This window comes from Porites lutea, chromosome 14 (genome assembly GCF_958299795.1).
Source record: "Porites lutea chromosome 14, jaPorLute2.1, whole genome shotgun sequence".
Lineage (NCBI taxonomy): Eukaryota > Metazoa > Cnidaria > Anthozoa > Scleractinia > Poritidae > Porites > Porites lutea.
The window spans coordinates 960328-983156 of NC_133214.1; the positions used below are offsets into that span (position 1 = coordinate 960328).

General features: G+C 39.8%; 1 protein-coding gene across 16 annotated transcripts in view; it reads left to right on the forward strand.

Moving 5' to 3' along the window:
* LOC140924107 (triple functional domain protein-like) overlaps window positions 1-22829 on the forward strand; it is a 115155-nt gene that overhangs the window by 82549 nt on the left and 9777 nt on the right. For 9 of the 16 annotated variants that reach the window (XM_073374117.1, XM_073374108.1, XM_073374110.1 and 6 more), the window contains 30 exons: window positions 300-446; window positions 1323-1424; window positions 1731-1818; window positions 2439-2517; window positions 2734-2791; window positions 7274-7535; window positions 9831-9957; window positions 11688-11874; window positions 12205-12563; window positions 12798-12864; window positions 13171-13274; window positions 13606-13675; window positions 14119-14208; window positions 14321-14464; window positions 14763-14840; window positions 15015-15050; window positions 15164-15304; window positions 15649-15823; window positions 16457-16498; window positions 16958-17003; window positions 17184-17325; window positions 17534-17641; window positions 17781-17985; window positions 18065-18101; window positions 18818-18859; window positions 19322-19390; window positions 20019-20181; window positions 20544-20571; window positions 21162-21437; window positions 22109-22408. In XM_073374117.1, coding sequence (XP_073230218.1) covers window positions 300-446; window positions 1323-1424; window positions 1731-1818; window positions 2439-2517; window positions 2734-2791; window positions 7274-7535; window positions 9831-9957; window positions 11688-11874; window positions 12205-12563; window positions 12798-12864; window positions 13171-13274; window positions 13606-13675; window positions 14119-14208; window positions 14321-14464; window positions 14763-14840; window positions 15015-15050; window positions 15164-15304; window positions 15649-15823; window positions 16457-16498; window positions 16958-17003; window positions 17184-17325; window positions 17534-17641; window positions 17781-17985; window positions 18065-18101; window positions 18818-18859; window positions 19322-19390; window positions 20019-20181; window positions 20544-20571; window positions 21162-21437; window positions 22109-22408 — 3772 coding nt within the window. The remainder of the gene's footprint in view (window positions 1-299; window positions 447-1322; window positions 1425-1730; window positions 1819-2438; window positions 2518-2733; window positions 2792-7273; window positions 7536-9830; window positions 9958-11687; window positions 11875-12204; window positions 12564-12797; window positions 12865-13170; window positions 13275-13605; window positions 13676-14118; window positions 14209-14320; window positions 14465-14762; window positions 14841-15014; window positions 15051-15163; window positions 15305-15648; window positions 15824-16456; window positions 16499-16957; window positions 17004-17183; window positions 17326-17533; window positions 17642-17780; window positions 17986-18064; window positions 18102-18817; window positions 18860-19321; window positions 19391-20018; window positions 20182-20543; window positions 20572-21161; window positions 21438-22108; window positions 22409-22829) is intronic. The other 7 variants (XM_073374109.1, XM_073374111.1, XM_073374122.1 and 4 more) reach the window with 4 other exon arrangements.

Here is a 22829-nt window from a genome sequence, read left to right on the forward strand (position 1 = left end):
TCCCCAAAGCAAAAGAGATGCGACATACAGGGTCCGATGAAATTAGAGGTTTTAAAGACTTGCGAGGCATCTGAAAAGTGTGAAGTCTATTACAAGCAGTACCTTCGGTGGGAATGATAAGTGGAAGAAGGTCAAGTTCTTTCGAGGTGCGAACATATCAGTCGCCCCGAGCCGATATGTTTGCTTTTAAAAGAGATTCCACCCCCCCCCCCACCCCCTTCCCACCCTCCCTTGAATATGTTGACCTTGAAAGGATTAAGCGACAAGTCAGGAAATTAAAAAAAAATGCTCTCTTCCAGGACTCTTTTACCGTTTTTGACCCAAAGCAACTCAGACGAAAAGGAAAAGAGCGTCATATTTTTCTATTCGAGCAAGCGCTTCTTTTCAGCAAGGAGACAAAAGACCCTGAAGGAAAGATCAAGTATTTGTACAAGAACAAAATAAAGGTAGGTGAAAAAACGAGGCGACGCTAGCTTTAAGCGAAGAGTTTTGCATTCTTAACAAGCGGTCTTTAAAGTTTTCTGATGCGCTCTTTAACCCTTTCACTGCCAGAGTGTTTAATAGAGTTTTATGAAGTAACTCTAACTTTTGAGTCTGTGGACGAAATCCTATGATGTGACCATTCAAATGAAAGCTCTCTGTTTGTACTTTCACGGGATGCTCTTTGTTTGTCAAAATTTTAGGAAATGAAATTGGAAATTTGGTCGAAATTTGCCTTTGGCCACATTTGGCAGTGAAAGGGTTAAGGCCCAACATCCACTTCAAATTCTCCAGACTGATCTCCACTCATTTCCTGTAAGAATTAGTGGAGAGAATTTGATAAAAGATCAAAGCATTTTCCCATTGATCGTCAATTTATTCACTCTTACAAAGTTTATTCTTGGAGATGTATTTATTTTGTTAGGAGAAAATTGATTTTCATCACGTTTGAGACTTGAGACAGCTCAACGTCTCAGTGATAGCTCTTCACCAGTTTCTTCATAGAGCGGTTTTCATTTGAGTGTCGAAAAGTAATTGGTTTTGCACTTTCTACACGATGCGATTGGCTTAAATTATTCGCGCCACCTTTTCATCCAATCAGAAGTAAAACCAAAGCCAATTGTGACGCGCTCGCATGCATTTTCCCGCGCTTTGCGTCAGCCACATGTAATTACTTCGAGTTTTGATTGGTTCAGTGTATTGTCTGTGTCCTATGTGATTGGCCAGAGTAATTACTTTGGTTTTGGTTTTACGACACTCAAACGAAAACCACTCTATCGTAAAGTGTGTAGTGTACTGCTTTGTGGAACTTATTGCTCTTTCACGTTTGATTTTTCTCGCAGACTTTTGAGTTAGGAGTAACGGAGCATGTCGCTGAAGACTCTTGTAAGTTCGCGGTATGGACTGGGAAACCACCTCAGTCAGAAGACAAACGCGTCATCAAGGTGAGCCTACAGTTAACATGCACAGCGGCTGAACAATTTGTACTCTATGGAAACAACATTATAGGAGTACAGTTCTCCTGAAATAATCAATTAGTGAAAGATGCCAAGAAGCCAGATTCAGTAAGGTTAAGTAACGGCACTGAAGGATTCAGTAAATCGCTTTTTGGCATATTTCCACTAACATTACTTATGTCCTCTTGGTGTACGTGCACTCTGAATTGGCGTTTAATAGATCAAATTAGACAACCGTTTCAGTGATTATGTTAACAAAGTAACATTATGAATGGAATCAATTTTCTTTACCAGGCAAGATCTTTGGATACTAAATTACTTTGGGTCAAGGAATTACGAGAAGTGATTCAACAGTTCCAGTTTGGTACTCTACAAGAAAGAAGTAAGTGTATTGTGACTATTGACTTTCTCTACTCCAGACAACCTCGCAACACTTAGCTATGAGTGTTAACTAACTACAGCGGAAAACATTACCGAGAGGTGCCTCATAAAGTGTATAGCATTGGCAAATATCAGATTATTATGTCTGAGGATTGTTAGTTAATAAGATTCATACTTATTATGATTGACATCACGAAGTGTCGCATGGCCCTAATCCTCAACTTAACACTAGCAATTCTGTCTACATGGAGTAAAAAATGGGAAAATAGTTAACTCAGCTGATCCGGCGCAGCCCATCACTGTGATGTCAACCAAGAGAGGTGTCCGCTATATTGAGAATTGAATCTCTAACATCCAGCTGAGGGGATCCACGTTAGCCTTTCTTACAGAGAATTAAGGAATCGACTGGCAAATGAAGTATGGTAATGACTAGTCAGCCAAAAAAGTTCTTACAATTCTATTCAGTAATGAGGGTAACCTACACGAATTTTCTGTCACAAAATCCAATTGAGAAGTCAGAGAACAGAGTTAATTACTGAGGTCACTGAGGTAGAGAAATCAGTCGACATTTACTTGTGATTGTGGTCAACATATGTGACGTATTTTGAAATCTTTCTGCAGAGGGCTCAATCACAAGCTCCACGGGATCTGTTACCACAGCAATGTCCATCAGAAGCCGCGAGGAAAAGGCCGCTGACCGGTATGAACAGTAGTCTAGTCCATCTTGTACCCAGAGTCTTCTGGCTTTTTGGTCAGCGGGACGAGGCCAGCAACTTGCCTGGCGTCGCCCCGCTGACCAAAACGCCAGAAGACCCTCGGTACGAAACTGTAGCCCAGTTTGTGAATCGGCGTTAGGTCTTCCTTGCTTGCGTTTGAAATGAAACCATATGAACGCTTTGTTTTCTAATATTTGTAGGGAAAGTGGTGTTATCGAAGATGACACTGGTGATTTTGACATCTTTCCTGAAGGAAAGGTAAGACAATCAGTGCTGAGCAAAATGAAGGGAAAATTTTTTATTAGGCCGTTTCCGAGTTGCTCCAAGCCTCTGTTTCAAAGCGACGCTAAGGGCGAAACCATTGCTATTAAAATGATTTTTCATTCTCATGCAAAAGAAACTCATTATCATGAGAAAGGTTTTGCACTCAGCCGGGTTTCGAAAGTGAGGTTTTTGGAACTCGGAAATGGCCTTTTCATCTCTCTTCTCGTATTTTTTAGTTTCTATTTAGCTTTTCAGGTCCTTAACGTGTTAAATTATTTTGTTCGTAATTTTGTTACGACTTGTTTGCTTTTCGAGTTCGTAGAGAACGCAATGAAACGAATTAATCAACACATTTGCAAGTCGTATCAGATACTTTGTAATGTTTAGCACATGTTGTAACAAATTTTTGTGCGCTTTTTTCCTCCCCGCACTTCGCACTTCTAATCTTTGACATGACTGCGTTTCTTTGAATGCTTCAGTACTTTTCTTGTAGCCGGGCAACAGTTGGAAAAACGCCAGAAACAGTACACGACAAACCGTTTTGACCTAAATCTAGGGAACTAGAAGGAGTTACAAAACTTCTAATTTAAGGACAACTTCCTGTGGTAACAGCAGAAACACGTCAAAATGTCCTAAAACCAGGAACTGTTATAATTTGAGGACAACTTCCTGTGGCGACAGCAGAGACACGACATATATTCATAAAACTGGGAACAGTTATAATTTGAGGACAAATTTCTCTAATACCAGGGCCGATTTCTCTGCTTTTTATGCAGTTCCTGGTTGTGGGAGACAATGATATTTTCGGGGGGGGGGGGGGGGGGGGGGTTACCAGGGTTCTATCTAGGAGTTATCTTCTGGGGAAGAAGTCCCAAGTGGCTGAAGGCCACGAGTTTCCCAGGGGGCCTGGAGGCATCCCCCCCCGCTATAATTTTTTTTAATGAATATGCGCTGAGATGCAATCTGGTGCATTTTGATACACAATTTTGAGAAATGTTCCAGTGTGTGCACTGACCTCGTTGCGTCTAGATGATTTTTCCGATATAGTTACTTATACACTGTAATGATAACAACATTTTTGGAGGGGAATCTGGGCATTTTGGGGGGGAAGCTTCTATCTGTCAAATACCCTAGATAGAACCCTGGTTACTTGGGTTAATTTGTGTTGGGTATGTGCTGCTAGCCTCTCCGAAGCCCTACTCCATCATAGTCTATTCTGTGGCCAAATATAGACCCCATCTTAGTCACTTTTGGGAAAATGAATTTTCGCGATCCCAACTTAGTAACTTCTGTTTGTGCATCTACTTTTAAAGCATTTCAACTAGGTCATCCTGAAATGCAATGACACATTGGTTAAACTCGATGATGGAAAAATTCTGAATTTTCTGATCCCCCAAATCCCGGAAACATGTGATCCCATTCTAGTACTCTAATGAAAATGCAACCACATTATGGTCAATCCAGCCGTGAAAATGAGACCCCATCCAGCGACACATTCCCATCAACCTATTACTAGGAAGTAGCCCCCCGGGGGGATATTGTAAGGGAAAAGTACTATTCCCTTCGCCGTTAACAGTGGAAAAGTGAAAAATCACGAAATTTCGGCTGTAAAAGCTAAGTTATACATCTAACCATGTAAAAGTTCGACCGAAAAAGGGTGACATCACCGGAAGTCGTATTCATCCCTTTGTCTCGTGCCATGTTAAAAAGGACTGGCGATCGCGCGCGTGGGCGCGACAATAACACACTTCGACTTTTTCAATAAATCGTCAAGATAGCCAAACATTTCACGTCGCTTTCAAAATAAGATTTAAACTACCAATAAGCGTTCATCTGTCGTTTATCACAGCTGAGCAAAGTCGTTTACGCTTAAAGCTCCTTAAACGCTTAATTTGCAATAGAGCTCCCTTGAAACGCCCATGCCATTATGTTCATTTTTCCTTACTCCGCCTGCAACGTGACTGGTCACGCTTCTTTCGCACGTTCTAGCACTGCGACAAAGAATGCGCAATTGGCCGAATCAGGAGAAGTTTAGAAGCGGTGAAGTGTTTAAAGAAGACAGTTGCCTTGTTCCGCAACACGTTCGTTAACAAGATTGTCCCCAGATAAACGCGAAACGGACTTCCTTTTATGAACTACAACCATACGTGACCATCAAACTTCTCTTGATGACGACACGGGCGATAAGAGACTTATTTTTCTGCGGCCTGAAATGTTCCAGATATCATGGTCATGTTTTGCTGATTTTCCGGTCGCCATCTTGAATCGGTCGGTAATGAAACATGGACAGTTCTCGTGTAAGACGGATATACAGGCGAGGAAACACGCTTCCATTGGTACTAGAAAAACAGATCATGTCCATGGATCGCAAGGTAACCACTGTCCTTTCATTTCATGCCCTATTTCTCGTCTTTTGTTACAAACAGTGGGGTATATCCTTCGCGGCAAACCGTGATTCTATCGTATTTTGTTCGCGCCCTAGAGATAGTGTAACAGTCGAAATTGCGGTGATGTGCTCGTAGAACCGACCACGAATTCGTCTTTGACGTTTGGCGAGTCGCGCTTAAAAGCTTATGAAAATCCCTGTGGTTTGGTATAGCTTTCTAATGTAAGATTAGTTTGCTGATTAACTTCCTCGTAAAAAAGCGTTTATCTACTAGAGGAAATAATAGATTCAGAGTTTGCGTTTTCCGTCATGACAGTCTCGAGTCTATCACATTTTTATCTTGCGTGAGGTGCTAAGACCCGCTTGCCTTCTGTAAATCCGGCCTGCAAGAACTGTCAAAACAACTGTTAACACTGCTTAACTTTCCAGCGTTTATTTCAACTTAGAGACAATTTCACCATCAGTCTAGGTCACTTAGAACTTAAGATCTACTTTTAATAATAAGTGTGGTCAACAGTACTTTCAGTTTTGATACTGTGCAAAGCTTTTCTTTATTTTACTTGTGAAAAATGTGTCTAAACACTTTCATTTTCAGTAATAATAACACAAACGGTTTGTTCGGTCACTCTACGACCGAGACGAAAGAATGTTTACTGCTCCGCCGGGCCGAAAACTGATATTATATTAAATCATCTAATATTTTATATTTATACAGTTTCAGGCGTTAATTGAATTTCTTCGATATTATTTCAAGTGGCAGTTTTCAAAATTATGCTCGACCGAAATTCGATCAATCGAAGGCTTCAATACTTTTTTTTTCTTGATTGATGGTTTTAATGTCGATTCAAATTGCATGATCACTTTGTTTAGCTTGCCGTTAGTTTATAGAGTAAATAAGCACTCAAGTACTGTGAATAACTCGCAGCTGATTTAATTGTTCCTTAACATTTCTTCAAGTACGTAAGAGTCAAAAACTACTATGTGTTTAAATGGAATTTGAGGAGGGATGAAAAAGAGCAACTAAAGTGGTTAAGTTAGAGTTTTTGTCGTAATTTAGCTAAGCAGTTGAGTTTCCTTTGATTTGCATTTTATAATGATGCTACTGTCTGTGTGCAATTGTGTTTGTCTATATTTTACAATTGTTTTGTCTAAAAATAAATTTTCATTCTCGAAATTTCCTCTCCCAAAGTGCTGTTATATGTGTTTAATCGAACGTAACAGCTTTTTGTAGACCCGCTACCATTAGATTCAAGCCGTCGAACTAAGGGTGAGTTTGTTGTGTCTGAAGGTATCTAATACAAGTAATTTTGATCGAGTTATTAGGCGTTGATGCGCCATTGTAACTTTTAAATCTTTGGACAGAATCCAGTGGATTTACCATTCAAATGAAACCTCTTTTGCCGAATTTTTGCATGGTGTTTTTCATTTCTTAGGATTTTATAAACTGACTTTGGGATTTTTTTGGCGAACTTTTATTTTTGGCCACTGTGATGTAATTCCTGTATCTTTCGAAGCGCACTTGTAGAGGACAGACCTTGATGCCCAGGCATTATACTTAATAAACTAAAGCCTGTTTCAGCCGTTCTTACAGTCCAGGCTAAAATAAATTGTAACAACTTATCTCTCTATATGAATCAGTATGAAAAAGTTAGATTACACGATTGAGAACGTTTTTATTTACTCTCCGCCTTGTCTTTGCTCGAGTTTATCAAGCATCTTACCAACGAATGCGCTGTGGTTGTGTTGTCTGCTACTGTAGCTTTTTGCAAGCATTCCTGTGCTAAATGTAACAAAACCTTCACGGATTTTAGTAAGAAGGGATTTCAGTGAGAGATAACGGCTCAGTCAGCTTGTATTAGTGCCGCTTTTTCTTTTAATTTACGAAGTAATTGTAAGACTTTTCCAACGGGCGATTATATCTCGTGATAAAATCGAACATGTTTCCCATTCCAGTGCGCTGGAGTGGAACATAGCTAGAGCCTCATGTACACAAAGCTGAGCCATATATTAGCATAACCATGCTTCAGCCTAAAGCCCCTTGGATTATTTATGCTACAACGCCGATTAAACTGGTTTCTTTCTCCCAAAAGGTGCTGGAATTTAATGACAACGTTTGGTCGGTGACTGAGAACTACAAAGCAGCCAACGACGAGGAAATCTCGCTCAAGAAGGGTCAACTCGTCGAAGTTCTTGTCAAGCCTCATGGAAGTTCACGATGGCGAGTTCGTCTGCTGTTGACTGAAGGAGTGAATCCAACAGAAGGATGGGCGCCTCATAACAACCTTAAACGTTCCGAAGAACGCGATCCGAGAAAGAAACGACATTCGGATATCTCGCAGTCCAGTAGCGAAGGTTAGTGCAAAGAACACGAAATTGGAAACATCGTGTGACGTTTTGTATCCTAGCGTGAATCGCCCAACATTTCATTGTTTGTTGCGTGCCATAGGGATTTCACTCTTAAAAGAGTCCAAGCTTTTGTCTTTTTGTAATTTTGTTCTTGAAAATTACATTGAAAAAGTTAACGGCACCACATTCAAGTACTTCTATGTTTGTTTTTGCATTGTAATGAACAATCTTCAGGATTTTCTTCACAGAACCACTAACATGTCTGATTTTGCTCGTGCAAGGGTCACTAAAGCTTGTTTAACCAATGGCTTGCACTTTTTTAGGGTGAAAACGGAAAGAAAATTACAGATATGCACAGAATGACAGAGCTTTGTTGAATTTTCTACTTCTTTGTTGTTAGTGCTGATCTGTTCCCTGCTTAGAACAACAGCAGAGAGCAGAATATGTAATTAATTTTAACTAGATAAGCGTCCAGTATTCAGAACAGTATTTGTTTGCAAACGTTTAAGCTGTAAATTTTGCCTCAGTTCTTTGGTCAGTGTAAGTTTGTATTTTCGTTTTAAATATCAACATAGGGACAAGGTTATTCGCCTTAATAGCGCCGAACCTTTTATTCAGGACCTTTCGGAATGTGTCATACAACGTCCGAAGTGTTCTGTTTGGGATTTCCCTTTGTCTTCGCCATTTACTGTCTGACAAATTACTACATACAATTCTGCAAGATTGTCAGCGATCATAAATTAACATTCTCGTCCTACGCAGATTTTTTAACATTATAAGACTGCACAAGGTTATAAGTCCAAGTTAGGGATATGAAAAGGTGTGCAAAAAACACGTCTGTGCCTCGTCTGTTGATATTTCGATCAAGATATCCCATCTAGTAATTTTAAACTGAAAGAAAATGTATTTCATAAGCTTTTTCAGTGATTTTTTGATCTGTTGCCTGTCAATAATGTGCTTGGTTAGGATACTGATATTTCACGCTCAATTGCATTTAATTAAACTCAATATGGCCGGATATTTTATAGTGAGCGGTCATTCTTTTGACAAAATTGCGATAAAAAATGATTGAATAAATGTGTCTTCATAGTTCGACTTTCTTAGCATTTTGAGGGGAGATGTTTGGTTCTTTCCAGTCTTTTTTTCGTAGGCCTGTTTTTTAATGTTTCTAAGAATCATTTTCTAAGGTTTTTATTCTCCAGAACCCCTTAGTTATGCTTAGAAGTTTCAGTTTTGTGTTGAGTGTGCATAAGAGAAGTTGCGCTGTAGAATTTTAAACATGGCCGCAGCTGTACAACAGAGCCAAAGCAAAGAGCTGCTAAGCTGAATTCTTATCACTTTAGGATTTTTATCCACGAAACGTAAGTTAGAGGCATTACCCCTCTAAGCCCAAATTCTCCAAACTGGTCTCCATACATTTCCTTAAAGAACCTGTTGAGAGAATGTGTTAAAACTGAGATCACAGCATTTTCCCTTAAAGGGTGATTTTATTAATTCTCACAACCCAATCTATTGATTATGTATTAGTATTCTAAGGAGAAAATTTATGTTGGCCATTCTAAAAGGGTTGATGTCTGATACGGGTGTAGCCTTGCGTGATTGACAACAGGAAACGTCTTTGCTACGATTCTGGTTGACCTTGATCGTAATTAATACTCGTGTTTTGTGTGGTCTGCTTTTGTATGAGATATGCCTGTTTTTCGAGAATGAAAACTAAATCAGGAATTAACGAACCGTCGCTTATTGAATTATCATTCTATTTCCGTCTGTGGACCCTGCCTCGAAAATATTTTTGAGTCCTTCGTGACAATGCACTTGCCGCTTGCTACTTGGTCGGTTTCGGTTGAGAAACCATTCCCTGGTAAAAGATTTGAGAAACGAAGAACAAGAGACAGTGAATGTACGAATGATAAAGAAAACAAATATAAAATGTAACCTTTCCATATCTATTTGTTGTAGTATTGTTTGTCAAATATATTTGTTGAAATTAGGCTATAAGGTGTTGGAAGTTACTAAAATTTAAAAGCCCGTAGGCATGTTTACATTAGACGAGCAAATTTCACCATCAAGTCTCGTTTTGAAATTGTAAGGTTGCGAAGTTTTACATGAATTAATTCCCAAGGCAGTAGAGTTGAAAAGAATCATGACTCACGCACAAAGAGTACAAATGCGGACAATTTTGCTTTCAACCGACTCTCGGTGGTGAGTATGCTTGTCTACCGTAATCACGCACAAGGGCCATAAACACCTGCATTAAGTTGGTGGTAAACTGAGGTTCCATTTTTGTATGTCCTCACACAGATTCCGTGTCACTGTCCTCATCTGACAGCCCCACCGCTTCTTGGTACCAGGGCCAACCGACCAGTAATGGTGGCTCGCCGCCAGTCCGACGGCGATCGCGGTCAGGGCATCAATTTAGTTCCCTTCGGTAAGTGCAGTGTCAAATATAGGTCTTTATATCGTGAGTTCATAAATAGTGATAGTAATAATAACTTTAACGATGATGATGATGGCGATGACGATGATTATGACGATGAAGATGATGATGATGATGATGACGATGAAGGTGATGATGATGACGATGATTATGACGGTGATGATGATGATGATGATGATGACGACGACGATGATGATGATGATGATGACGATGACGATGATTATGACGATAAAGATGATGATGGTGATGATGATGATGATGATACGTTTTAACTGGAAGCACTTGCTTATAGTTATGTCTTTTTCCATCTCTCATCTTTCTCACATAGTTTCTTAGTGTAGCGAACGGGTGCAATCACCAAATGACGTAATACAAATGATTGAAAAGACACAAAACAATAATCAGACCACAAAACAATCCTTAATTAACAAAAAAATTAGCATTTAGTTAATTGTTGTTTCGGAGCGCGGCCTGGTAAAACGCATGACCACGTGATATTAGCAAAGTACAAATAATCGATTTGCCAATATTAAGTCCAAATATCATACCAATATTTCGCCCAATATCGTACTTTGAAGCTTAGTTATCGTTATAGCTTTCCAATGTTGCGACTAAAAAAGGGCATGTGACGTAAATGAGGTTTTGAAATCACTATTATCCTTGAAAACATGTAAAAATATCGGTACTGTTTTGTTCGGTGTATTTATCACGATCTCTTTATCAGCCAAACTTTAAAAGATCAAGCAGTGATAAAACGATCTGCTTTCTATTTATAGTCGAAATAATTGGTAATAGCACTAGATATTTGGCCAAAAGATGACAATATTATTAAAGCACTAGAACTATTTGCTTCCGTTTTTTATAGCTTTGCGTTGTTGTGAACTTGCATCACTTTCTCAAGAAGGCAGCTACAAAAACAGAACCATCTTAGACCTTGATTTAAGCTTGTGCACTGTTTACCGCGCTAGACACCGGATGCCTGTATTTGTTTCGAGTTTTGATCGGTTAATTGGATTGTCTACCCGGGCTGTGATTTGTCGGAGAAATCTTTCAGTTTGCACCGACTCTGCAACACTCAAGTACAAACTGCTTATGATCAATACGACAGCGAAAAAATCGCAGAACGTGATATATACTTTGTCAACTATATTATAGCTAAACCTTACATTGCACAAACAGTTCACTGAAACGACCATCTTTGTACGGACGGTGGTTAAGAGCGGCGAGAACAAACTTTTTATATCAACGCTACCGATCTGTTCTCGACGGAAACGCCACAATGCTGACATTTGGGTCTGTGTCTTTGGTGCCAATTTTAACGAGGTAGCAAAGGTTTTCTTTCCTTGTAAGTCTGAGGCGGCGTGGAGAGGGATTCTGAATACTGCTTGGAAAACTTGAGTATTATTGGTCTGGAAGCGGAATTGTAGTGTGGGAAATTCAGTTTAAAATGGCTTTGAAAGGGGTAGTTTAATCGTACGTCAACATTATGTCTGAAAAACTGAAGTGTTTACTGCTTACTACCTTCTGTTTCAGTAATGATGGTAACGAGCGCAAACAAATCTTCATATGTTTCTGCTTTTCTTTGACTATTGGAGAAAAATGCTTGAGATTTTTTAGGCAACCACAACGCTAACAATGCAAGACCAAAGTAAACACTAAATAACAGTCGACACTACTTAAAATCCTTTTCGTAATCGCTTTATATTTTCCCTTGTCTTCAGCAGTAAGCGATCATGGAGCAAGGTAAAAATGACCAACAAGCCTGACAATTCTCCTGGCACACCCAGCCGGACAGTCAAAGCCTCTGGGGGTGGCTCTAAGAAGCTTCAACAACTCTTGGGGGCTAGTGAGAGTGACATTGACCTGTTGTTAAGACCAGCGGAAATTGTGTCTACGCATGCGCACCGGGTAAGAAACCTTTCCAAAGGTTGAGTTTTCCTTTAGTAGTTGTTTGTGAACCAGGTTATGAGCTTGACGTAGAGGTGTCTAGATATTCGGATGAAACGATCGGTCTCTCAGATATTCAAAGTAATATTTAGAAACCTTAAATGTTATTACCACTTTCAAACCTCAAGGTTGTGGGTTTTTTTTGTAAGTTGGTTTTCTCTTGATCAATCAGTTGTAAATTTTAGAAAGAGAAGTGCATAAGTAATAAAAGAAGTGTGAGCCTTTCTTCTTCTTTGACTCAGTGTCATCTTTTATGAGTTTATGCTCTTTTTTACTTGTTTCCCTTTATAGATTATTCCAGAAGAGCATGGTGAAGTTCGCAGTCCTGGCGACACCGGGGGTTTCTCATACCTCCCTGTACAACCGTCCGTAAGCTCAGAAGGAGAGCTTAAACTAAACTTTAGCGACGACGATGATGACGACGAAGACGAAGCGTTTGAAGATGATTTTGACAAGAGACCGGAAGAAGAAGAACAACCGGAAGAAGAAGAGGAGACTGGGAAGGATCAAGACCAACCGGAAGTAGACGAAGACCAAGGACAAACACAGGGAGAGGAAACTGGGGAGCAAGAAGTTGGGAGCGATATTACGCAATCCACGTCAGCCCCTGAACAAGAGGACCCCGAGGCTGTGGCGCTCAAGAAGAGAACGTGAGTGAATGTGGCAACGTCATTTTAGTGCTGATATTGCAGAAAAAATGGTGAAGTTTACTCATTGATTAAAAAAATTTATGCAAAGTTATTCCCACAAGTATATACAACTTATCTCTGATGCTACCGAAAGTCGTTTTTCACTTTTTCCTCGTGTTACACTCTTGTTCTTTCAAGCTCCACTTCAAGATTTTCCGACTTTCCTCTCAAAATTCTCCTCTTTTTTTTTGTCAGGTTTGTTTTGAAAGAACTTATTCAAACAGAGAGAGATTACGTCAAGAGCCTGGGTGAAGTCGTCGAGGTAAGCCTAGTGATCTTCACACTTCACCCTTTAAGCCCCATTATCCACATACAAATTCTCCAAACTGATCTCCATACATTTCCTTTAAGAATTAGTTGAGAGAATTTGATGGCAGATCAAAGCATTTTTTCTTTAGTGGTCATTTCATAAATTTTCATAATCTAATCTCTTGACAAGGTATGAATATTGTTGGGAGAAAATTGATGTTGGTCACCATTGGGGCTTAAAAGGTTAAACGGTTTGGTACAAACTTACAGTCCATTTCCTCTGCTTTTTGACACTTTCTTGTCCTTTCCTTTTTTCCAGGGATTCTTTCCAGAGCTCGCTAAACCAGAAACTCCAGAACAACTACAGGGGAAAACGCGAGTGCTGTTTGGCAACATACAACAAATTTACGAATGGCACAAGACGTTAGTATTTAATTCTTGGCCTTGGGAAAATTATTGAAAACAAACAGCACCTCAGGAAAGTGCTGCTCAGTAGCTTTTATTTGAATGGTCACACCATAGGATTTCATCCACAGACTCAAAAGTTAGAACCACCTTGTACAGCATAATAAACAGTACCACAGGAAAGTACTGCTCAGTAGCTTTCATTTGAATGGTCACACCATAGAATTTCATCCACAGACTCAAACGTTAGGACCATCTTGTATAGCACTATGAATAGCACTAGAGGAAAGAACTGCTTTTAAATAGCGGCGTTGTGCTTAAGTTGAACGTTTTTTGTTTTTCTTGACAGTAAATTTGTCAAAGAACTTGAAAAGTGTGAAGATGCTCCTGAGAAGTTAGCTTCTTGCTTCTTAAACTCGGTAAGTTTAGCGCGTTTTTTAGGATGTTTCAAACATGACACCGCCACTAGATGTCTTTGTACCCTTTACAATATGTTCGCAATCTGTTTTTGGCCTTTGATACTGATATTAATCAGATACCAACTTCTAATTTGGTACATTTGTTGTCGTATGTGTTATATAGTGTGTCTGTGTCTAATACTTTAACTTTGGCATTCCCAAAATAGAAATTTTCAAAAACAAAATTTTTTGGGAAAAAAAAATCGGACCATTAAAAACTACTTCTCTGTAGCTTTAATTTAAATGTTCATATCAATTTCTTGTACGATCTCCAACATTGACTTCGTTACATACCTTTATGACTGACTGTAAGTTAAAAATGGGGAGTACTTTTGAAAGTTTTTTAAGTATTTAACGCATTTTTGGTTAATTAATTAATAGTAATTGGCTTACTTTCTTATCAGGAACGGCAGCTGAAATTTTACATCTACTACTGCCAAAACAAGCCCAAGTCCATGAGTCTTGTGCATGAATTTCGCGATACATACTTTGCGGTAAGCTGTCTTAATAGATAGAACCAGTTTCTAATAACCTACGTGGATTTCTGTCTGTGCATATCCCCTGTTTTCATTTTGGCAATAACCCAACTGTTATTGGTTTTTTTAGGAGGTCACCGAGCGCCTGGGCTACCGTCTTGGGATTGAGGATTACCTCATCAAACCAGTTCAGCGAATCATGAAATACCAACTTCTCCTCAAAGACTTCGTCAAATATACCGCTAAAGCAGGTCTCGACACCACAGAACTCAAGGTAGGTGGGTCAGGCATGTCTGTGGTACAGGAGAATTATTTCGAGATGCTAGTGACAAATGGAAGCTCGAGTTTTTACGATCGTAATTTCTAATGAATATTCGAGATGAATCTGCGTTTTTAGGAACTATGTTACCATGAAGAGCAAAAATGGGCTCGTTTTGGTCCAATTTACTCTCTTGCCACTGCATTGAAACTCTTAATAGTGGTCCCCTTAATTATATCAGATTGGATAGTTTCTGTTGTTTAGGGCTAGGGTGACCCTCACTAAGCTTATTTTTCACTTTCTTCGTTTACAGAAAGCGCTAGAAATGATGTATATTGTGCCGAAGAAAGCCAATGATATGATGAATGTCGGAATGCTGGAGTGTTTTACGGTAAGGGAACTTGTTATTTTGTTTTGTGCAAGTGCAGATTTACTCATAAATCATACAATTAAAAGACATTGAAAATTTTGATATGGAAGAACAAAACAATTGCTTTGCTGTATGATTCCCAATCCTGTGTTATTGTGGGTATTTCTAACGAGAGTCAAATCGAATTTTTTACAGGGCAAGATACAAGCACTTGGCCAACTGATTATGCAGGTAAAGTTCTTCAGACACTCGCCGTTACAACTTCGTAGCCTCGATTAAAAATTACCTTAAAAAATGAAACAAATTTTGAGTTTGTTCTCACTCCTTTTCTGGTTTGTTTTCAGGACACGTTGATGGTTGTGGACCCTGAGACGCCAAAGCCCTGCAAGCGACAAGTCTTCCTCTTTGAACAACTCATGATTTTTAGCGAGCCGTTTGAGAGGAAATTAGATTGGACGGTTTACATTTACAGAAACAGCATCAAGGTAATTAAAAGAGAGCTTTTTCGCTCCACAACGGATCAAATATTTTCCGTCCCTACTACTACTACTACTACTACTACTACTTCGAATCGTTTTTGATTATTTTACCGTCCACTCCTATTCGGATAAATTTGAAAACAAACGCTCTCCCGGACCTGGGTGATCGGTAGATTTAGATGGGAGATTTTTTTGTTTGTCTCGGATCTCTGATTTTGTCATTTACATGTAATTTCTTTGCATACTTTAAGTTCCATAGCGATTGAGGGCGAGTAATTGGCAAAATTAAACAAAATGAACTGTACTGCCATGACACAGCTCCTTTAAACTGTGTGTTGTTTTTTTTGTAGGTAAATCATATGCAGTATATGGAGGTCGGTGACGACAACTTGTCGTTTGCGATCTTGACGGGCTCTGATCCTGATGCAGAGATCTTTACCATGACCGTTAGCTCACCTGAAAAGAAAAACGACTGGCTACTAGCGCTTCAGAAACTTCAGGAATCTCAAATTTCGTTCGCCATGGGTAAGTTAGCCTTTCACCTTTTTCTGTAAGCGAACCCTTAATCAAATAATAAATGTGCAATATTTCGATATCTATCATGTGAAAGTACTAACGATCTCCAAAGTTAGAACTATGTACATTATGGAGCAATTTAGGTTTCTAGGAAACTGCCCACCTACCCTTCCCTAAGCCAACATTAACACTTACTTCTCACTTGGGGCAAAGTGATGGTTAAGGAGAAGGGTAGGTGGGCAGTTTCCCAAGAGCGAGAGGCGTGTTCGGGGTTCGCTTCGCTTGCCATTCGAAATGGAGAGCATGTTCGCAGGCTACAACAAAGGATTTGATAAAACTTGAGATTGTTTTGTGTGCACTTAATCCAGTTTGGTTAACAGATCACCCTTTGTTCCCTGAAAAAGCTGCGATATTTACTAGGAAAAAACTGGAATGCTTAATTATTCATTAACGTTGTTGCATGTTCACCTTAACTGATTTCTGTTACTGGTCCCCGCTGACTAAAAAGTAAAAGTGGTTTATTATGTTTACAACACGAAATGCCGCCTAGTGGTTTAGATTTGCGTTTAAACAAAGAAAAGAATTTTTTATATGATTTTCTTGCTAACTTTGTTTTCACTCTTATGTAACTGTTGAATCCAGAATCAAGCGACGATGGTGAAACAATAAACCCCACACATAAAGGTTTGAAATAAACTAAATGTTCCCACTAATGTTAAAATAAACTTAAATTTCAATAATTTCTGTCATTAAACTTCGTCATATGGTTAATTAAGTTTTTGTGTAAAGTTTAAACTTGACTACCAATTGGTTTTCCTTGATCTAAATCTTGAAAGAAAAAAGAAACCTTTTGTAGGCTACATAACCTCTTTTTTAAACCCATTTAAACTTTGGCAGATGTTGACATTTTCTGTTGAATGAACTTTAGAAGAAGTGATTTCTAAATATATGAAACGCCTTTCTGTTAAGTAATAGCGGGTCTCAAAAGTTATTGAGACTATAACATAGTACTAATCAGTTAAATTATAGCATGATATCAACCACTTAAGAAAATAAAGTTTATTTTTAAAGAAAAAATATAAAACTGCTTCATCTAAAATTGTCGTTGTCCTAATGGATGTTCATCTCTGTCATTTTTTACAGCTTTGGGAAACCCAATCGAATATCAAAAGCAACAAGCCAATGGCATGTGAGTGAAGTCTTCTTACCTTTTCGCCAACTTTTAAGTCTCATCTTAGTACAGCCAGTTGGCCCTAAGGACCTGTACCGTCCTTCTTAGATAGGTGTTCATCTTATAGTCAAAAACAAGGCTTAAAGTACGAAACCTGAATTAGAGCGCGCGAAATTGAACACTTTTTCTTTCCTTTAGCCTCCCGGCCATGACACCCACGGGACCCGTTACAACACAAGGTCAAGTGACCCCATCAAGCCACACTTCACCGATTACCAGCATGGCTCGCGGGCACAGTCACAGCATGCCCGATACTGGCTCTCTCAAGAAACCTTCGCAGGTATGACAGTCAGTGCAATATGATTACGTGTTATACTTAGTCTGGCATAGTAACATACGTCTGTTCACAGTACTACAGGTTGACTGTTCCAAGCAAAGTCTGGGGTGACTGCAAATTGCCCCCTTCCGTCAGCCCGGGGTCGATAGACTGAAAATGTTTCAGTCTAAAAGAGTTCACAGCCGTGATCTTTGCTCTACTTTTTTTCTAGATCCCAGTCTTCAACTGTCCGACGAACCGTCTCAAACATATGAACCTTATCGACCTGGCTACTGCGCAGTCGCTAGAAGATCTTACGTCACCATTTCCCAATGCTTCGGTAAGCGACGTTGATCCTTTATAACGTGATGTGTCAGCTTGCACTGTCTCATACGACTTGCTTAAACTGTAAATAAATAAGTAGCACTTATATCCAAAAGAGTGGCAAACATTACATTTTAATTCTTGCTTTATTTCAGCGTCACAAAGAACGTTTCGTGGTGCTTGAGGACTTCAAATCAAAAGATAAGGACCATCTTTCTGTGAAGAAAGGCGAAGTGGTGTTACTGGTGTCTAACAGAAAACACGACAAGAACTGGAGATACGTTTGTAACGCTACCGCTGATAAACTCGGTCTCGTACCCGCCAAGATTCTTAAAAAAGAACCCAACAACAACGTAGAAGGTTGGTAGCGGGTAACTTTTTTTGTGCGATTTTGCTTTGCAACTGTAAGCTAAGTGTACACTGTTTTCTGTGTTTTCAGATCAAGAAACTCCACTTTCCCCAAAGAAATCTGGGGGGTAAGTTTTTCGCCATATTTTAGCTGTTTTTGGTACGGAAGGCCCTTCCGCTCCCGGTCTTGAATTAAAAAGTTAACTATTGCACCTTCTCCATTTATTTCTGTGTTACGTTTTGTGCACAAAATAACACGAGCATCTAAAAAAAATCGTCCATAGGTAAAGGTTTTTATTTTGAGTATCCAGTCGTAAAATAATTCAATCTTATTTATACACATGTATATATTGAATTCGCCACGGTGACTCAACACGGTGACAGGGGATGAAACAGGACCAACATCCCAATTTTTTTCACCCCTTCATTATCCACCCAGCCCACGAAAGGCTGTACCACACCACCGGGGTCTACGCCCCCTACTCTTTACGAACAGCAGTGTGAGTTCTTTTACGTCCCACAAGAATCAGACCAGAGAAAGAGCTGTGAGACGGGGCCTACGGTCCTATCCGAGAAGACTAGAATGTCTAACCTTTGTAGATGTCACAACAAAGGCAGCGCACTCTCCTCAGTTATTTTAAGGCCCTGGGTGTTGGTCCGGTCGGGAATTGAACCCGCGACCTCCCACTCGGCAGACCGGCGCTTATCCAATTGAGCGAACCGGGCGGCACAATCACAAAAGTTGATCGTCATTATTTCGTTACTGTTTTTTTTTTCTGTTTCTTAAGAGTACAAGTTTCTTCACATGCCGTAAATTAATTTTTGTTGTTTCGTTCCTGCTCAGAACGTTTTCGAGGAAAAAGGTGACAAGACATGAAAGTTTTACGTAAGTTCTGTTTTATTTTATTATATCAAATTGTTTTTTGTATTTAGAGGAAAATATATTGAGCAACGTCTCCTAACGTAACGTAATAGCCCGAGTTAAAGCAGATGAATTTTGAGCTTTCAATGTAAGGAACTTAAGCAAAGATCAAGATTTCTAGAGAAGGTCTACATTGGACTCTCATGCGCGATGCTGGACTCCTAGAGGTCAATATTTGCGGATATCGGTCTACATCGGTCTGCATTGAACCCTGAAGAGAGAGGCTGGCCTCGCTCTTGCCAATGTTGACCTGCAAACGAGGTTTTGTTTTTTGGTGCATTGAATGCGAAATACCTCGTTCTGTCCTACATTGACGTTTCAACATGTGTTTATTAAAAATTTATGTCGTTAACCATTGAGTTGAAAACGTTTTTTGAGCTCAACACTTGCAGCACTTAGTAACTTTGGCTTGTTGTTCTCGTTCAGATCTGTAAAAGGGAAAAAAGATAAAGAGAGGACGCTGCCGTCACTCGCACGGAATCGAAGCTTTAACATGTAAGTGAGCTGACTTTTGTGACTGTTACACACGGTACTCTGTGCTGACCTGTCTCTGGGGTCATGAGGGAATGCAAGTGCATTGGAAAGACATGAACCAGTCACTTCTCAAGGCTACAAATGGTAGTCGGTTACAAATGCGATCATTGCGACGTGGTTTGTACTGAAGTGATAGCAACTGGAAGTTAAACCATCATGGGGGAATTATAACCAGTGGCAAGCGCGGTATGCTTTCGTAAGGCGCTGTTTATTAAATGTGACACTTGTTAACCGTTATCTAAGATTAAGGTCTTAAACGTTCACCACTACCACCTCTATCACGGACGTCACTATGGCATACCATTTTCATCTCATCGTTGACATCACCCCACCACCATCATCACTCCATCATTGATCTTAAGCCACCACCGCGTCATCTTAACTACTACCAAAGCTGTCGTTGTCCTCATCTTTGGCATAACCACGTGTCGTCTTTTACATGTTTCTTAGAATATTTTTAAAAGCGGAAGAAGGACTGTGGTGGAATTATTAACAATTTGGCAATATTTTGAGTCTTTAAAAAGGCCTTGGTTATGTCGGAGAAGTATAAATATTCTGATAATTCTTATTTCTTGTGTTATTTTTACAGAAGTGACGAGAAGGCTCGTCCGCGGGTTCAGAAGAAACAGAAAGATTCCTCGTACCTCAATACATTCTCTAATAAAATCAAACAAAATATCGACAAATATCGCACGGAGTTGACTGGTGATGAAAACGAACATGGCAACGAGGACAACCCTCCAGCATCCACGGTACGTAGACTTGCCTTCGTGTATTATGACGTAAAGAATATTACGTCATCGTTGACGTGCTTGCCTTGTTATATGGTTTGTGATGTGACTTAAGACGTCATCGTTATTCCTTGGTAAATATGTCGTCATAGTTATGATGTAACAAGTGTGACGTCATGGTTATAGGATAGTTGCAATGTTTGAACCTAAGAAATACGTTTCCTAAAAGGGACGAGTCTGGGGGCAGGGAAGAAAAAATTCTCGTTTTCTCCCTTTCCCCGCCGCCCAAGGCCCTAGAGAGCTTTCTCGCAGGCTACGAAGAGAGTTGCGTATTTTGTACCTTCTCTATTGTCTAACCACCTCCTTTGTTATATTTCCTGCAGAATCAGAAGGGAAACTCGAATGAAATAAGTAAGTCTTTATTTAATTTATTACTTGTTTGCTATAGTAGACTAAAGTAGACGTCTTACGTTCCGACATTTTAAGGTGCCATATTCACAACACGTTCTTCGTTCGTAATAATTTGTAAAGTGCATCTGTTACCTTAAAAAAAAAAACTAGGTAAACGGAAATCTCTGTTCAGATGCGTAAGATACTATATGCTTATAGTATTTTTAATTGGGTTAAATCTATGTAGAGAAGAAAAGGTTTTAATGTGATGGGGATTAAATGCTTTAGTTAAGCCTAACAGTTCTTTTTCGACGGTAGCTCCACTCAGTGGTTTCTCCCTTATGCTGTCTTAAAAGCGTAGAAGCCTTGGCGATCAGGATATGCCGTGCTGTGTCTAAACTAATGATATTTGTGTTTAAAGCAACGATATGGTTGTGAACTGAGTTAAATCTATTATTTTAAACTATGAAAATCGGGTTGACTAACACTGTTTTCCTGTTAATTTGTTGCTTAACGCTAACCCACCAAGATTTCGAGTAAATTTAAACTTGGGTTACTCGTAGTCTATAACCAACTAACAATGCACAACGTTTTCTATTTCACGCTGTCAGCCTTTTCTCGCGTTCTTCATGATGTGGTTGTCAAAAGCGGCCAGCATTTACGGCTTTGCTGCCAATTGTCATCACTTCCCACCCACCCCTACACAGTCACTTGGACTAAGAACAAGAAATCTATAGAAAAGGATGAGAATATCAGAATAGTTAACGACCGCTGCACTCTCGGGCTGGACATTTTGTCAACAGAGACCTCCGACACCGCAATTTACCATTGTACTGTCACGTGCGCGTCACGCCGGATCACGTGTTCGGCTCATGTGGCTGTTCTAGGTAAAAAGCTTTCCAAACCAGTTTGACCAGTCGTGGTAACAAGTGCCGTTTTCGGCAAAACCTGGGACGAGAAGCTGAATAATTTCTGATTTTATTGCCCTATCAGAAGTATCTTAAACGAAAGTTTTGTAATACCTAAGCATTTTACACAGTTAACTGACACTGAAAGTTTTGTCGTTAGTTAGTCACATCTTGAAAGGCCTCTTTGTATGCTAGGTTGAGCAAAAAACGTTTGGTTTTCGGAACGGTACTCGTTTCCTCGATGTGTGTTTTTATTTCCATAAGAGCTTGTTTACTAATGTTTAGACAAGCGGCCTCTAAACCGCGATGTCTGTTGCTATACCGACTACACGAAAAGACGAAAACAGTCCACGGATGTTTTTTGTCGCCCTTCAAGTCCATTGTCACAATGAGAATTGTGTTTGTATCTGTTATTAGGGCTCTTCCATTATCCCTGTTGTGACCAACATCAATTTTCTCCTAACACCATCCATACGTTGTGAACAGAAATGGTTAGGATAACTAAGAAAATGATCATGAAAGGGAAAATGATTTGATCTTTTATCAACTTCTCTCAACTCTGGAGAATTTGTATGTGGATATTGAGGCTTACACGGTTAATGAACCGTGGTTGATTTCTGAGCCTTCGGTCATTTCCTGTTTTTTCTTAGGTGTACCGGAGCCTCCCTCGAAACCTTACGTCAAAGAAATGACGTCATCTTCAATCGTTCTACAATGGGAACCACCCCAGTTGGATGGCGGGAAACCGATCATGGGTTACGCGGTTGAATTCAAAGAGACAGGGGTGAGCATGTGGATGCCGGCCGTGCCGTTTGTGGCGGGAAATAGTGCGGTGATCGATGACCTGACGCCTGGTGCTACTTACCAGTTTAGAGTTAGTGCTAACAATGAGATCGGTATCAGCAAACATAGTCCTATGACAGACTCTATAACACTGGACGTTGAAAGTGGTGAGTTTTTAGGAGAGAGGGGTGGGAGGGGACGCTTCAGATACAGAAACCCCACACCACTCTTGTAGTATCTGGTCTGTTTTGTTGAGGGAAAGAGTGACCTTTCATTTACTGCAATACCGACGTCCATAACGAGGAAGGGAGGGGTAGGTATCTTCGATTTACAGGGGAGGTTCGTCAAGAGTGCTAGTGGCAGAGGTGTTGAAACAGCGTTGGTAGTTGTTGTGGTTGGTCAGCCTCGTGGTAGGGGAGAGGTGAAGGGAGAACTTTGCTTTACTTGCTTTTGTCAGGGGAAGGGTAGGGAGAAACGCTGTATTTACAGTAATCCTAGTATTAGATCACTGACCACACCCTCCAAAGTCTTTTAAAATTCTTTTCTTTTAAAATACTAAATTGTGTTAACGTTTTGGGGGAAACGCTA